General features: G+C 40.2%; 1 protein-coding gene across 1 annotated transcript in view; it reads left to right on the top strand.

The window, feature by feature from the left end:
• The window catches only part of pdhx (pyruvate dehydrogenase complex component X), a 45,131-nt gene that overhangs the window by 6,722 nt on the left and 21,074 nt on the right, over positions 1 to 17,335 (top strand). Inside the window, exons 3-7 of the mRNA XM_088339541.1 lie at positions 2,708 to 2,808; positions 7,948 to 8,141; positions 10,023 to 10,121; positions 13,962 to 14,127; positions 15,538 to 15,685. Of these exons, the coding sequence (XP_088195667.1) occupies positions 2,708 to 2,808; positions 7,948 to 8,141; positions 10,023 to 10,121; positions 13,962 to 14,127; positions 15,538 to 15,685 (708 nt within the window). The remainder of the gene's footprint in view (positions 1 to 2,707; positions 2,809 to 7,947; positions 8,142 to 10,022; positions 10,122 to 13,961; positions 14,128 to 15,537; positions 15,686 to 17,335) is intronic.

Here is a 17,335-nt window from a genome sequence, read left to right as displayed (position 1 = left end):
ACCTCCTGAGAGCATATAACATGGAGAACATTTGGATATCATTAATTTTGCTAAAGTGAATCAACCCACGCATGTTTATGGCTTTTCAGTCCCTTATTATCTGCTTTTCAGCGAATACAAATCTTTTGGTCTCGCGTGTTCAATTGACTCTGGTGTGCCTTGCTTCACTTTGAGAAGTGACTGATTCAATGGAGCAGTGACTCTTAGAAATGTGCCAGTGAAATTGTTTGCATGATATATTGAGATTTAGCTTTTAGTTTGTTTATTGCTTAAATATGTGCTGGAGTCAGGTAAGTCTATCTATCTATCTACCTTGGTCATATCCCTCAAGAGGGGTGACCGACAGCACAAGATTTTTTGGACCATGGCCAACCCAATTGCCCAAACACCCAAACAAGTTAGGCACCTAAGTCGGTCATGCTTTCGTCCCTCCAGATGAAACGGGACACCAGAAAGCGGCCATGTCACTCGGGTCAGGGTGACACAACACACTCTTTTGTTCAACAGCTTTCACTGGTTTACCCCTGCCGCATCATACGGGTGCCCAGCCCATCCTTAAGAACGCGTCCACAATCCCACTATCCTTTCACAACACCTCTCCACTCCTTTCTATGACCAACAAGAGCTCTAGCTTCCATTATATTTAGACCTCTTTCCTGCAGTGCACTCATAACACCATCCATCCACGTCAATCGCGGCCTTCCTCTTGGAAGTCAATGGAAGGAGACCAAGAGGAAGGCCAGTTAAGTGAAATGGGGAATTTCTAACCTGACCGAACCTGAACCCTAGCGACTAGGCTTTTTCACTTTCAAAAGTTGGCAGGTATGTATTATAGGAGTCACTAGTAATAGTTTTAATTTGCATTTCTTAGTTTTCATATTTTCCTTTGCAGGGTATAGTGCTGTTTTCTTGTTTTGATTTCGTCTTCCTGCAAGGAAGAAATGGGGAGTCACTTAGAAGCTTCGTTTTCATGTTTATGTATTGTGTAAATGTATTGTACAGCCGTTTTTCTGCAAATAAATTATGGTTTCCTATTATTAATTCATGGTTGATGTTTTTTTGTGCTGTGCCTATATAAACAATTGGCCGTCGAAAACCTAGCAATCACTGTTAATTACTTTTTACTATTGACTCTTCAGTTGAGATGTGCACAGGGCCCTGTTGGGGTAAAAATCTCTTTGAAGAGATTTTAGTCCTTCAGTTGTTTAACTGAAAATGCCACAAAACAGTGCATGTATTATTTATTTTTGTCCTGTTATTGCTTTATAAATGCATTTGACAAACCACCTTTAAACCACTATTAAAAGAACGAAATATTTAGTTTTACATTTATTTCAAGTACAGTGGAACCTGGGTTCTCGACCATAATCCGTTACAAAACCCTGTTCGAAAACCGAATTGTTCGATCACCGAAATCATTTTTCCCATTAAAATGTAAATTGTTTTAATCCGTTCCAACACCCTGAATGTTTACCTTGAATGTTTAACGTAATCATAAACCCAACCCGGGCTAATCGTACGTCTGCGTTATCGGAATCTTCCGTACGAAAGATTACGCTAACATGAACGTGTACAAATAAAAAAATCAGGTCGTTTACAAGTCATTTAGCACCCGGGTCTCCACAACAGGTGGTGAGCGGTTCATTGGAAAGGGGGCTCCGTTCCAACACCCACATAAAGCTAACCCAGGCTAATCGTACGTTCGCGTTATCGTAATCTTCCGTACGAAAGATTACGCTAACATGAACGTGTACAAAAAACAGGATAAAGAAAAGAATTATGGATAGGATTTCTTACCTTTGTGGAGGTCAGCAGAAGGCGCAGGTGGACCGCCGTTGCTTGCTTATAGCACTCACTCCCTTAGCCACATCACTAGATTTCACAGCCTCCTTATTCTTTAGTATCGTACTGATCGTAGATTTAGCCATGCTGTATTCCCTAGCAAGATCAGACACTCGCACACCTTCATATTTTGCTATTCTTTCTTTCTTATATGCAATAGTTGTACACACTACATTTCTTTTTTCACCTGTAGCAACTTTGCTGCTTGCACTGACTTTCTTCAGAAGGCATAATAAGGGGCTAAAACACCCGTACGCCACTCAGCATCGCACTCTAGCGTACGCACTCACGCATTACCGGCGTTCGAACTCTGATTTTTTTGACCGAACAGCGAAGCAAGAGTTTCTCTAAATTTTGGGACGGACTCCGATTTGTTTGAACTGAGAGGCGTTCGAAAACCGAGGTTCCACTGTACTATTACCCAAACTTGTAGCCATATGAATTTATGATAATATACCGCAAATGGATAAGGAAACTCAAAATTCTGAATTCTCAAATTCTCAAGATAAGTTTTTTTTAATTCAGCTGGTAAATTTGTCATAGTTACAGTACCATGCTTAATGTAGAGTAATTATTCTTGATTCAAACAGGAAGAAAACAAAATAAAAAAACAAATCTTTATTTTTTTTAGTGATTTACTTTAAGATTAGTTTGCTCACATCATTTATTTTGAGGAATAAGGTAAAATTATGAAGTTATTCTTTAGAACCCGGGTACGTTTTGGCAGATTTCCTTACTGTTAGATATGCTTACTATTCTTTTTTGCAGAGCTGTTGTTTGTTAAATCGGTTTTCCTTTTGGAAAAACAATCCCATCAAAATGTTCCGTTGTGTTGATATGTCCATGTACTCGTTCAATGTTGCAGGTGAGGCAGTTACAGCAGGCGATGCCCTCTGCGAAATTGAGACCGACAAAGCTGTTGTCACCATGGAGTCAAATGATGATGGTATCCTGGCTAAAATTCTGGTGGGAACAACTGCAACAAAAAAAATCACACATACAATGTTTTTCAATAATGTTTATTAAGTCTGTTCTATTGGCTGCTAGAATACACAGTTTAATCTTCTATGAACCGCAGTAAAATATAGAGGGCAGTGTTCTGGTTTGCCCGCGTCCCTGCGTCCCCGTCGCATCATTGTTGCTGGGGACGCAAAGTGTCAAATCAACGTGCGTCCCCGGGACGCAACTTTTTTGACACAAAATTGTCATTATTACCCGATTACTTTTTGTTTTTACAAAGATTTAACGCACTCCAAACTTTTCGTCAGGCGGATCCGCCATTGTTGTTTTGGTCTCGCACTGATCTCGGCAAACGAGATCTGGTTGCCTAGAGATGACGTCATTGTTGTGGCGATTGTCGCGTGAAAGAAATATGCCTCCGAAAAAACAGTTGGTATTTGGTGCAAATCAACAAACAATCGGTAATGTCTTCAATGTCAGTAATGAGTTGAAACATAATACAGTGGAACCTCGGTTTTCGAACGCCTCTCAGTTCGGACAAATCAGTGTTCGACCAAAAATTTCGAGAAATTCTTGCTTCGCTGTTCGGTCAAAAAAAACTGAGTTCGAACGCCGGTACGCTAGGGTGCGATGCTGAGCGTCGTACGGGTGTTTTAGCCCCTAATTATGCCTCCGAAGAAGGTCGGTGCAAGCGGGACAGGTGAAAAAAAAGCAAGTTGTTCGTACAACTATTGCCTTAAAGAAAGACATAATAGCTAAATATGAAAGAGGTGTACGAATTTCCGATCTTGCTAGTGAATACAGCGTGGCTAAATCTACTATCGGTACGATGGTAAAGAATAAGGAGGCTGTGAAATTGAGTGATGCGGCTAAGGAAGTTAGCGCTATAAGCAAGCAACTGCCGCAAGTTTTGGAAGAGGTTGAAAAACTTTTGATGATTTTTCTCTCCCCACCGTCCACCACAAAGGTAAGAAATCCTATTCATAATCCTTTTTTTATTTTGACACGTTCATGTTAGCGTCATCTTTCGTACAGAAGATTACGCTAACGCGAACGTACGATTAGCCTGGGTTAGCTTCATGTTTACGTTCATGGTAAACATTCAGGGTGTTGGAACGGATTAAAACGATTTTACATTACTTTTAATGGGAAAAACGGTTTTCGGTGATCGACCAAATCAGTTTTCGAACAGGGTTCTGGAACGGATTATGATCGAGAACCGAGGTTCCACTGTACAGAAAGTGGTAACAACGGCATTAATTCGGGCATGAAAAAACGGCGGAGAAGTTATTCAGAAGATCGCGCAGGCAAGAAACAAGTGTGTTGTGGCGAACGATTCGACGAAAGAAAATAAACAAAAGAATACTCCTTGCAAAAAAATGACTTTTCTGCCAAGATTGACTAAATTATACTCCTGGTTACGCTATGAGGAGGATGACAATGGATTGGACCTTGAGAAGGCATTACAACTGTGGCGGGACAGCAAACCACGAAAAAAATATGAACTGAAAAATCTGAAGTGATTAAAACTGCATGAATTTATAGACTAATATTTCAGCAATATTATTTTGTATAATGTACAATATTGTTGTGAACTGAAAAATCTCAAGTGATAACTGCTTTGTATAACCAATTAAATGTGATGATTAAAACTGAATGAATATATAGATTTATATTACATATTTGTCCCCGATTTACAATTTCAACCTCGATAACACTAAATTGTGGGGCCCCATAGATCTCTGTTGGGACCCATAGATTTTTGAGCATGCGAGTCCCCGGGACCCATCACTTTTCACAGCTCAAATGAACACTGAGAGGGTTCTTTTAATGCAGGCTTTTCTTCTGCTCTCCATCCACCATTATGTGGTTACATTTTTTGAGTTTATAGTATTGTAGCGAAGATGGAAACATTTACTCTTTAACTGTCATCTGTGTTCAACCAGAATATGCTCTTTTGTTTCAAAATAATTGTACCGCTAATTCACGTTTTCCCTAAATTGCTAGTTTTGGTTTTTCTTTCCATTTCATACAAGCCTTAAACGGCCATCTTTCTGCTACTGTGGGGACAGTAGTTTCCATAGCAACCACCGAAGAATTGGGGGTGGGGTCTTAAAAGCTGAGGCAGGCAGAGAAAGGTGGTCCGTATGAACTCGCCGAGCTGAAAATTTAATAATGCAGGTATAGTTCATTTGAAAACTACCAGCTCTTGTACTCCAGCTGTGACATTTTCCAGTTATATGTATTGGAATGAATTAAAACCCGCAAATTACAAGCTGTCAAGTCGGCCATTGATGGAGGCCGAGTGCCTGTTTTTTATGTGGTTCTTACCTGTTTCATTCACTCACCATATCTTAAAAACCATTGCACATGTCTAATAATCATAATGTGGGATGTGATTATTTACCACAATGCCGGTGATTGGGCCAGTGGTTCTCAGCCAATATTAACCCACTCCATTGTTTTTGGGCTCCACAGTACTGCTTCAATGCCAATTTAGACCGATGTTTGCTCATCCATAATGTACTAAGCATTAAAGTAAATACAGATTTAGGTCAAGTCAAGTCATTTTTATTTGTATAGCCCTTAATCACAAAGAGTCTCAAAGGGCTGCACAGGTTATTGCAAACTCCAGACTATTATGGATTACTTCTATCCTATGGACATGGGTTTTAGCGCACAAAAATGCGTTTATTCAAGGAATCAACTCCTTGCCCTGAAGAATTCTTGTGCCGGCGTGATGAAGGGGCCTATCGTGGAAGAAGAGCCGGAGCTAGCTAAGCGGCTAGCGGCGTTATAAGTCTTCGGTACCATCCGTAATCATGGTAAATGCGAACTCACTATCAAATAAGACCAACGAGTGCTGGTGGAAAACATCGAAGCGCACGGGGAGCCCAGTTGCTGTGTTTTGCGGAAACGTGGCTCACGTTTAGCATTCCGGATGCTAAGGTGTAGCCACCCGGAGCTATACGGCTTCAGCGCCGCTATACAGAGACACGAAAGCCTGGGGGAATCGGAGAGGAGGCGGACTCGCTAACGCGAGGTGGTGTATCCCTGGACACAAAGAAAAGATTTCCATCTGCCGCAGGGATGTCGAACTTTTGGACTAGCGTGACGTCATCCACTCCACTACAAGCACCCCTAGGGCATCATGTTAATCTGTTAATAAACAACGGGGTAGACTGCCGGAAGTGTGAATTTCCCTACAGGGATGATTAAAGTATCTATCTATCTATCTATCAACATGAGGGCAAGGAAAAACTCAAAAACCTCAACATGAGGATAATGGAAATACCTTGAGAATGGACCGTACATGTGATAATCCCCCTTCCAGGATGACCAGGCTTCAATGGTTATTGCAATAACAAATAATACTCAGATAAAGTCAACAAAAATATAGGTTTTTCACATGCAATAGAGTAGAAGTGTGTTTTAAGCTTAGATTTAAACATTTCCACTGAGGTTGCAGATCGGATCTCATGGGGAAGAGCATACCGCAGCACCGGTGCCCGGATGGAGAACGCTCTCGAACCTGCGGAACTCTTCTTGACTCTTGGAATCACTAGTAGACGAGCGCTTTCAGAACAAAGGCTCCGGACCGGAACATAGGATGAAATTCAATCTGAAAGATATGAGGGAGCAAGTCCATGCATGATTTTGTGTATTACCAAGAGAACCTTGAAAGCACATCTTAAGCTAACAGAGAGCCAATGCAGGTTCAAAGTAAACAACAAAATAAACTATTACATATTAAGGGTTTGACTAATTAAACACTTTAATTTATTTTGCATATATGCATGAAGCAGATTTGCAGACCTTCTCCCTTATACAGGCAGGCCTTTTAGTATTTCACTCTTTTTTTGGTGTCATATCTGACAGCATAGGACAGCTCACAGACTGAATAAGGCGTATTGGATGTAAGGCGTATCGGAAATAAGGCGTGACCCCCCAAAAAATCATTTTGTATTTTACATACATATGGTGCACCGGACTGCAAGGCAAATGAAAGTGAGGCTACAGTAAAAGCTACCGGATCGTCCGTGTATATCCGTCGGGCTTTTTGTACACTTGCTGTATTTATTAAGGTAAAGATTGATTAGTGTTGCTGATCAAAATTGCAAAAACATTGTATGCAATACTTAACACTTTACAAATAGATTTCCAGTAGTACAGACATTGTCAGAGTGAGTGATCGGGAAGAACAGGAGATTTCCCGAATGGCCGGCTCATGTAAAGGTCAGGTTTTGGCTGGCTGGATGAGGAATATAACTTAAGCATGTATCCGTCACTTGCATTATCTAACTAACCATACCATCTGGGGGAATTCTCCTTCCCAAATTGCAAGTTGGTTTGGCCTACCACCACTCTTCTTTTCTCCAGAGAGAAAATTAACACAGAACAACGTATATGAGTCGGGTGCGATGGAGAGCAGAAAGGTGCTAGGTGGAGCCGAAAAAGCCAGAAAAAGAAATGCGTTAAAAGAAGGCAGTTATTCATTTTACTCATCTTGCACTTTGTTTCTGTGATTTGTGAGTCTCCGGTTTTGTGTTGGCAGACTTGAGCAGTTAACTGATTTTACCGAGTAGCTCCTCTCACTCAATTAAGCTCACAGGGATGTGATTCAGTCTCTTATTCGAGAAGTGGCACTTTCAGCTCGGCCCACTAAAAGAGAACACTGACTATAAATACTGTATTAATATATATCCTTATCCATTGATTCTGCGTTATATAAAGCACCAGGTTTTAAGGCGCACCTTCAAATTTCTGGCCAATTCGGACTTTTTAGGTGCACCTTATAGTCCAGAAAATACAGTACTGTTGTCCAATGGTAATCGGCAGTATATTAAGTCTGGCCTTTCATCTGGACTGAAGCAGTATTGATAGAGTGACAGTGCCCAGTAAACCGTAGAGAGGGTAGTAAAAGCCAAACGATGTATTTAGACAGGATCTCCAATCAATTGTGACAGCAAAGATAGAAATGTGCTAATTACGCGACTCAACGATGTATTTTATTCAGGTGTCAGGTCGTAATCACAATGAGCCACATTGCTTTGATTTTTTTTACGACTGATTGATGAATACGTTTTTATAACATACTGCCACTTTGTTGAATATGACTCATTGCATTTCTGTTGTGAATTTCAGATAGAGGAAGGTAGTCGCAATGTGCGCCTGGGAACTCTCATCGCTCTTATGGTGGAGGAAGGACAGGATTGGACGCAGGTTGAGATCCCCCCACCGTCTGTACCTCCACCTTCTGAGCATGAAATCGTTGGCAATGTTGTGCCCCCTGCTGCTTCTTCTCTACCTTCTGTGCCAAAAACAGTCCAAGCAGAAACGTAGGTGCTATCTGATAGAGTTCTATGGACAGTCAAAATTAGGTTTTTTATACTTGCACATACTATAACAAAACCTACTAAAAAACCTAGATACTATAGTAATACAAAAGCAAGAGCTACCTAAATTTTTGCAGTTAACAAAGACCAGAACCACCTGGGAAAAGTAACAAAAGCCCCCAAACAATGTTCCCAGTAATTTTCCTTACGGGTCTGAGCGTTCACACAAAGTCTGTGAGCAACGCTTGAAACAACAGTGAGCAACAGCAATCCCAAGTGTGGTAATTAAGTCATTATCAAACATGTCCGAAACTGGACATCAAGTTACATTTTGCTGAGTGTCCGGCAATGCAAAATTTTTTTTACTTTTGATTGAATTGACTAATGTATTATTGCAAAGGTTGTACGGCCTACAAACGTCATTTGTTTTTACAACAATAATTTCACAAGATTTCAATTTATTTTTTTCCCTGGTATCTTTTGTTGCATAAAGCTTACATTTTTGGGGGCTTATTTAGTCGGTTGCACGACACACAACTGTATTTAATAACATTTTTTAGTGGAAGTACAATGTTGGCAACAAGATTGACTTGGTATAATTGGAAATTATTTGAATGCAACACAAACACTTTCTTCTTTTTCCCTGTTTTTTTCTATTTTTTTTTTTATTCTTTTAAAAAATCTCATCGTGTTTATTTTTTCCTCGCTGTTACTTTTTTTCTTTTTGTTCTCCATTTACTTTTATCCTTTGTTTTCTTTTTTTCAGTTTTTTTCTGAATTTTTCCTTCTTTTTTCTCTTCCTTTTGTTTCTTTTTTTCTCAGCTTTTCACTACTTTTTCATTTTGGTATTTTTTTTCTTTTTTGTTCTATTTCCCCCTCTTCTTTTAAGTCATTTTGTGCACAATTTTACATAATATTTGGTCGTGTAGGGATGAAAGAAGCAAAAACAACCTGAAGAGCCGTTTGGGACCCGAAAGAGCCGGTTCTTTTTAGTGAGCCGAACCGAAGAACCTGGCTCTCGAAAAACTCTACTGACTTTACTCAACTTAGAGGGAACATTGGACAACACATATTAGCAGTTGAATCAATGGTTTAATTTTAATAATACACAAGTTATTATTACTATGCTGGTGCAATGTTATCACCAGACTGTAATTATTCAAGGTTGAGTTAAAAAAGTTGTGTACAACACTAAAACATCATGCCAGTTACAAATCAAATTTCCTGGAAAATCACAATGACCCATCACTTGTGAGCTATTTTCAGAACCTGTCCGCGGGGTTACTCAGGTGTTCTTGGGGTCTATTTGGTTCCCACGGGCACAACATTGGAAATCCCTGGACTAGAAGTCAACTCCAGGACCTATGACAAAACAAACAATGCGTTTGTTATTTTAACACTTGACGTTTGACAGTTGACATTTTCGAAATAATTAGAAATATAATAATAAATCACATTCAGTTGGTTTAGATTTACATTTATGAAATGAAATGAAATGAGATGATCTGCATTTATATAGCGCTTTTCAAGTCAATGACTTCCCAAAGCGCTTTACAATGTCCTCCACATTTCCCAATAGCGGCCGTGATCTGTGCAGCCATGTGAGGCGCTAACCTGCTTATTGGGGGTATTAGGGTTCAGTGTCTTCCCCAAGGACACTTCGACATGTAACACGGACGAGCCGGGATTCGAACTGGGATCCCTTGATCCCAAGACGAGCGCTCTACCTCCTGAGCAACTGCCGCCCCACCGAATTGTGATTATTTTGATCACAAGCGGGGTTGAATATAATTATTTGGTCGTAAATAATTATCTGAGATTTGTCAGTAAGCAGTGTTGGGTAATAATGTATTAAATATGTCTTCATGGCTGACTTTTTTTCAGGGTAAGACTAAGCCCAGCAGCAAGACACATCCTGGACACTCATGGCATTGATCCAAAACTGGCAACACCTACTGGGCCAAGAGGACTAATCACCAAGGAGTAAGTCGGAGTCTAGATCTTGGGTCTACTATCACAACAGAGTTAAAACAAGTCTTTTGCTTGATGAATTTTTAATTACCGCCTACTACAAACCATTTTACTTGCGCCATACTTCAATAGAGAGCAGTTTGACTTATCTCAACCCTCGCTGAGGCAAATACTCAATATCGTTAAAATGAAAAAGGCAGTTGTGGGGAATAAAAATCTTATAAAATGCAGTAAAATGGGCAGTGTAAAATAACAAAGACGTGTAAAACAATGATTGATACATACAAACTCCGGCTATTTGCCAAAAAAGCCTCATGTGTATTGGTCGGTTTCTACCGTACATTTCTGTTTTATTTACCGCCCCCATGGCGAAAATGCCACACTTGTATGCACCCATATGTACCGTAAACTCCGGACTATAGAGCGCACCTGATTATAAGCCGTACCCACCACATTTTAAGAGGAAAACCGATTTTGTACTTACACAAGCTGCACTTGTATACTGGACTGTCTCAGAAAATTAGAATATTGTGATAAAGTTCTTTATTTTCTGTAATGCAATTAAAAAAACAAAAATGTCATACATTCTGGATTCATTACACATCAACTGAACTATTTCAAGCCTTTTATTATTTTAATATTGCTGAATTTGGCTTACAGCTTAAGAAAACTCAAAAATCCTATCTCAAAATATTAGAATATCATGAAAAAGTATACAAGTAGGCTATTCAACTAATCACCTGAATCATCTAATTAACTCGAAACACCTTGCGAGGGTTTCCTGAGCCTTAAAAACACTCAGCTTGGTTCAGTAAACTAAATCACTGCTGATCTGACTGCTGTCCAGAGGACCATCATTGATACCCTCCATCAGGAGGGTAAGACACAAAAAGAAATTTCTCAAAGAGCAGGCTGTTCACAGAGTGCAGTTTCAAAGCATATCCACAAAAAGTCTGTCGGAAGGGAAAAATGTGGCCGGAAACGCTGCACAACCAAGAGAGATGACCGCAGCCTTAACAAAATTGTGAAGAAGAGCCGCTTCCAGAATTTGGGGGAGCTTCAAAGACAGTGGGCTGAAGCTGGAGTCCAGGTATCAAAAGCCACAGTTCACAGACGTGTCCGGGAAATGGGCTACAATAGCCGTATTCCCATGGTCAAGCCACTTCTGAACTCAAGACAACGGAAGAAGCGTCTGACTTGGGCTATGGAGAAGAAGCACTGGACAGTTGCAGAGTGGTCCAAAGTCCTCTTTTCAGACAAAAGCAAGTTTTGCATTTCATTTGGAAGTCAAGGCGCCAGAGTCTGGAGAAAGGCTGGAGAGGAGCAAAATCCAAGTTGCTTGAAATCCAGTGTGAAGTTCCCACAGTCAGCAATGGTTTGGGGAGCCATGTCAGCTGCTGGTGTTGGTCCACTGTGTTTCATCAAGTCCAGAGTAAATGCAACTGTGTACCGAGAGATTTTAGAGCACTACATGTTTCCATCTGCTGAAAAGCTCTATGGAGATGAGGATTTCATTTTCCAGCATGATCTGGCACCTGCCCACAGTGCCAAAACCACCAGTAACTGGTGCACTGACCATGCTATCACTGTCCTTGATTGGCCTGCTAATTCCCCTGACCTGAACCCCATTGAGAATTTGTGGGGTATAGTTAAGAAGAAGATGAAAGACAGCAGACCTACAAATGCAAATGAGCTGAAGGCCACTATCGAAGCATCCTGGGCATCAATAACACCTCAGCAATGCCACAGGCTGATTGCCTCCATGCCACGCCGGATTGATGCAGTAATCCGTGCAAAAGGATTCCCAACCAAGTACTGAGTGCATCAATGGACATTTTCAAACGTTTGATTTAGTTTTGATGTTATAAAATTATTTATTTACTTGGTCTGAGGAAGTATTCTAATATTTTGAGATATGATTTTTGAGTTTTTTTCAGCTGTAAGCCAAAATCAGCAATATTCAAATAATAAAAGGCTTGAAATAGTTCAGTTGATGTGTAATGAATCCAGAATGTATAACATTTTTGTTTTTTTAATTGCATTGCAGAAAATAAAGAACTTTATCACAATATTCTAATTTTCTGAGACAGTCCAGTATAAGCCACATGTGCCCACATTTAAACATGTAACACAAACACAAAATTAACCCAAACCCGACTTCAAGTCCCGCGATTGAAACTAAATGTCCTTCATTAAAGTCCACTGTCCAAAAATCACAGCCGGCAAAGTGAACGGAAAATGATACCGGTACTTAAGGTTTGATGCAGACATGCAGAGTCCGGGTCCCGTTGAAAGTAATCCAAGGAAAAAAGTAGATTTCCAAAGGTAAAGGTGGGAAAAATATATCAGATGAACACATCTACTCACGCAACTCCTTTTTCTTTAACCAACTTTTTACCCCCTCTTCTTTCCTTGTTTGTCCCTCACCTTTAGCGGTCCCCACTTAAACTCGGCACCCTGCGTTTGTTCCGCCCCTCATTTTTCGTTCACCCCTGCAAAACATATCAGAATAAGTGTCTAAAATAAATACAAATAAATACATTGCAAAAATATACAGTTGTAAATACATATTATACATGGGTTACACATATTTACAAAGAAAGAGTTTTCAAAGCTTTAATAATAATATTGCTTTCATCCCAAACGCTGGCTGTGACAGGGCAGTTAAGGGTAGCGCTGGCGGCCGTTAAAAAAATGACATAAATTGGCCGCATCACTGAATAAGCCGCAGGGTTGAAAGTTAGGGAAAAAAGTAGCGGCTTATTAGTCCGGAATTTACGGTAGTATAAGATATTGATTCTGGCAAGCCATGTATGAGCCATACTTGTAAACAGATGGGATGCAGCAATGGAGATGACTTCTGAACAAACAATAATTGAAATTTGATTCATTTTGGTGAGCGACACCGACGGAAGTCTTCCTTATTTTAGTATTAAAATATAATATATATTTTTTTAAACTATTCACCAGGGAGGCGGAATGGCAAGGGAATATTCTTGATGCATTTGCTGCTTGCTCTTACCATTGTGTTATATGTGGAGCTCAAAATTATGGGGAAAAAAACAAGTATTCTGTGTGGATGAGCTTGGGTCATCGCGCTCAGTGCTTTGCTAATGGCAAAGGTGTCAAACTCATTTTAACACATTCTGTCGGGGGCCGGACTAGTAGATTAAAGACAAAGAAAAAGAGAGATAAAGAAATAAGAGAAAGAGGGAGGGAAAAGGAGAGAGGGTGGGACGAAGAAAGAAAAAGAGAGAGAGAGGGAGAGAGCGTGAGAAACAAAAGATAAAAAGTTGTGAGAGAGGGGGAAAAGAAAGGGAGAGGAAGAAAGAAATCCAAAGAGAAATAGAAAGACAGAAGGAGAGAAAAGAAAAAAGAAAGCGCGAAGGGTATGAGGGGGAAAGAGAAAAGAGGGAAAAGGAAAAAAGGAAGTTAGAGCAAAAGAGGTTAAAAGACACAGAGAAAGAGACAAAGAGCAACGAAGGAAGAGAAAAAGAGAGACACGGAGAGTGAAAGACACAGAGTAGGAGAAAAGGGGTGGAAAAGAAAGAGAGAGACAGAGAGAGAAATAAATACAAGTACAGTGTGTTTGTGAGAGGCACCCGGCTTTGGCAACATCGAGTGGTCCTATTTCAACCTGCAGCTTGTTTTTCTATTGTGCTTCTCTGGTCGTTGTCTCGCGGGCCGGATTCAATCCCTTAGCGGGCCTGATTTGGCCCGCGGGCCGCCTGTTTCACACCTGTGGCTTAAGGGTATATCGGTCAGAGTCAGGAAGCCGAATACTAATCGGCATTATGCGTTTGTGAACGGACCAGAGGAAGTCAAGTTTTGACCCTACGGTTTCATTTTCAGAGATGCGTTAAACATTTTAAAGATGTCTCCTGGGACAAAAGCAACTCCTAAAAGCGCGCCGCCTCCTCCGAGTCCTACTCCATCAGCAACAGCGATTCGTCCACCAACACCAGGCAGTAGACCCAACATACCTCCTCTTTCACTACCAGGAAAGCCAGGTGCACCGGTAAGTTCTTAGTTATACTACTGGTTGAAATATCTTCTGCAAATTCAGTGATTTGAATGTGTTTTCACCATCCGTGCAATTATTTTTTGGTATACAGATCTTCAAAAATTAACACATATGTTTTAAAAGGATGATTGTATTGTAAATTGTTCTTATTAGATTTTAGAATGCTTCTCACTGCACTGATCAAAGCTTGGTCAACCTTCTGGCTGTGGGCTTCCCGTTGTCAACCAGGATTTTTTGGGGTTTTTGAATGAATGAAAACTTGATTTCGAACAATAAAATAAAAACAGGACAAAAACAATGAGTCAACAACCAACATCTTCCATTTTAACAAGATACTTTTAACAAGTGATCGTATAGTGTTTTGTTTTTTTTTATGTTTACAATGAATTCAACATATTTTTCTTCAGTCTGGATTTACAACAACATCATCCTTTTTATATATATAAATGAGAAAATAGAAATAATAACAATAATGAGTATAAAAACGGGTACAATTTACCTGCAGATGAAATGAGACACAACATTAGCTTCTCTGCTGGCTTTGATCTCTATAAGGGGAATTAGCATTTTAGCACAACATGCAACGTCCGGCAAAACTAACATAAAAGGCGACAGAAACAAAACGAAAATAAATCCAAATAGCTTGACAACATCAATCGCATTACTGTGCATGTTGAGAGATTTGTCAGCTGTGGTTTTAATGTTTAAAATTAACTTTTTGCGAAGCACCAAAAGATCGTGGCTTACCGTTGTAATACCCACCCCTCAATGTCATAATGCCACTAGTTACCAAATATCACTGCGGCACCAATGATCATAACAACAATAAAAATAAACATTATATTCATAATAACAGTTATGATATCATAATAGCAACAATAACAACAAGTTAACCATAGTTTTAAACGCAGTATTTCCAATTTCACTCATATCCCATTTTCTTTATCTATGTATCTGTTTTTTTTTTATTATTTAAATTTGAACACATGAATAGTTGGACATTGTTTAATCTCATCTCGTAAATTATTCCAAAGTTTGACTCCACACACAGACACACACATACTTTTCCTGGTTGTTCTCTACCTACATTTAGTCTAATTAAAAATGTAATGAACAAGAAGTTAAATGAAACGGAAACAAACAATGATTGCCTTGTCTTACCCATTGAAATCTTCTTAAAGTTTGAGAAAAAAAGATGTACAATTTATAGGTATTGTTAACTTGATGTCACATAACATGTGCTAAGCAGTACCACTGTTTTGATGTTGGTGCAACTCTTCAGATGGGGCCAGATTATACACTTGGTACATAAAACAGTGTTGACAGTAAACCCAAAATAGCTGCTTTGAAGAGGAATCCAATTGGAATTGACCGCATCGTTATTTATGCAATCATATTCCTCAGGGCACTTTTACGGAGCTTCCAGCTTCAAATGTCCGCCGCGTGATCGCGCAAAGGCTAACACAGTCCAAAACCACCATCCCCCATGCTTACGCCTCTGTTGACTGTGACATGGCTGCAGTGATGAAGCTTCGTCAAGACTTGGCAAAAGGTAAACGAGACAGTTGTTCTTAAGCTAATGCTGGCTCAGTGATAACACTTTTAACTTTTAGTTCATAATTTGATTGAAGATGATCATTCATACAGTAGGCAAGTTTATTTGTATAGCACAATTCATACACAAGGGAATTCAGAGTGCTTTACAGAAATGGCAAAGAGACAGGTTAAACCATAGAAGAAAAGACGTTGAAATTTTAAAATGTGGTTTTTAAAATGCATTAAAACCACAGATAAAACATAATCAAAGCGGCGCTGCCACGAGCGGCTGCCTTTTCCAGCAGCTGCCCTATTGTTTTATTGTCTGCTCCTATCTTGGGTGTTTTTTCTTCCCGTTTTGACAACTACACTATGGATTACTTCCATCCTATGGACATGGGTTTTAACGCACAAGAAATGCGTATATTCAAGGAATTTCAACTCCTTGCCCTGAAGAATTCTCGTGCCGGCGTGATGAAGGGGCCTATCGTGGAGGAAGAGCCGGAGCTAGCGAAGCGGCTAGCGGCGTTATAAGTCTTCGGTACCATCCGTAATCATGGTAAATGCGAACTCACGACCAAATAAGATCATCGAGTGCTGGTGGAAAACATCGAAGCGCACAGGGAGCGCAGTTGCTGTGTTTTGCGGAAACGTGGCTCACGTTTGGCATTCCGGACGCTAACGTGTAGCCACCCGGAGCTACCCGGAGCAATCCGGCTTCAACGCCGCTAAACAGAGACACGAAAGCCGGGGGGAATCGGAGAGGAGGCGGACTTGCTAACACGTGGTGGTGTATCCCTGGATTTTCACAAAGAAAAGATTTCCATCTGCCGCAGGGATGTCGAATTTTTGGACTGGCGTGACGTCATCCACTTCGCTACAAGGACCCACTATTCCAGAGTTTAGCTGCATGGAACTGAAACGCAGCTTCACCCTGTTTAGTCCTGGCTCTGGGCACCAGCAGAAAACATGTCCCTGAGGTTCTCAGGGTCTGAGATGGTTCATATGGGACCAATAAGTCACAGATGTACTTTGGTGCTAGACTATGAAGAGACTTATACACCAGCAGAGCTGTTTTAAAGTCTCTGAGCGACAGGAAGCCGGTGCAGAGACCTGAGCACAGGACTAATATGGTCGCACTTCCTGGTTCTAGTCAGGACCTGAGCAGCAGCGTTCTGGATGTTCTGCAGCTGTCTTACAGCTCGTTTAGAAAGTCCGGTCTGAAGGCCGTCACAGTAGTCTAACCTGCTAGAGATAAATGCATGAATAAGTCTGGGTTAGACAGTAAACCTTTGATTCTGGCAATGTTTTTGAGATGGTAAAAGGATGATGATGATATGGATTTAATGTGGCTGTTAAAGTTTAGGTCTGAGTCCATTATTACAAATATAACAAAGAGCAAGACAATCTGTAGCCCAGATAGAAACTGCTACATTACCAATGAGTCACGCTTGTTAGGATTAGAATTCAACATACCACACATTTAAGTATTTTGCTTAAGGATCCAGATGAAAGACATTGTCAGACTGAACAAAAATGATGAATGTGAATTTGAATCCTCCAGAGCGGCAGATAATGAACAAGAGTTATCAATCACAGTATGATAACTTTGTTTAATAAACCAAAAAAAAAAGGCAGCACTTCTCACATACTAAGTTAGGGGTCA

This window comes from Urocampus carinirostris, chromosome 7, assembly GCF_059441175.1.
Source record: "Urocampus carinirostris isolate Australia breed hairy pipefish chromosome 7, RoL_Ucar_1.0, whole genome shotgun sequence".
NCBI lineage: Eukaryota > Metazoa > Chordata > Actinopteri > Syngnathiformes > Syngnathidae > Urocampus > Urocampus carinirostris.
Note: the sequence above shows the minus strand (reverse complement) of the source record. Positions and strands in the feature narration are given on the sequence as shown.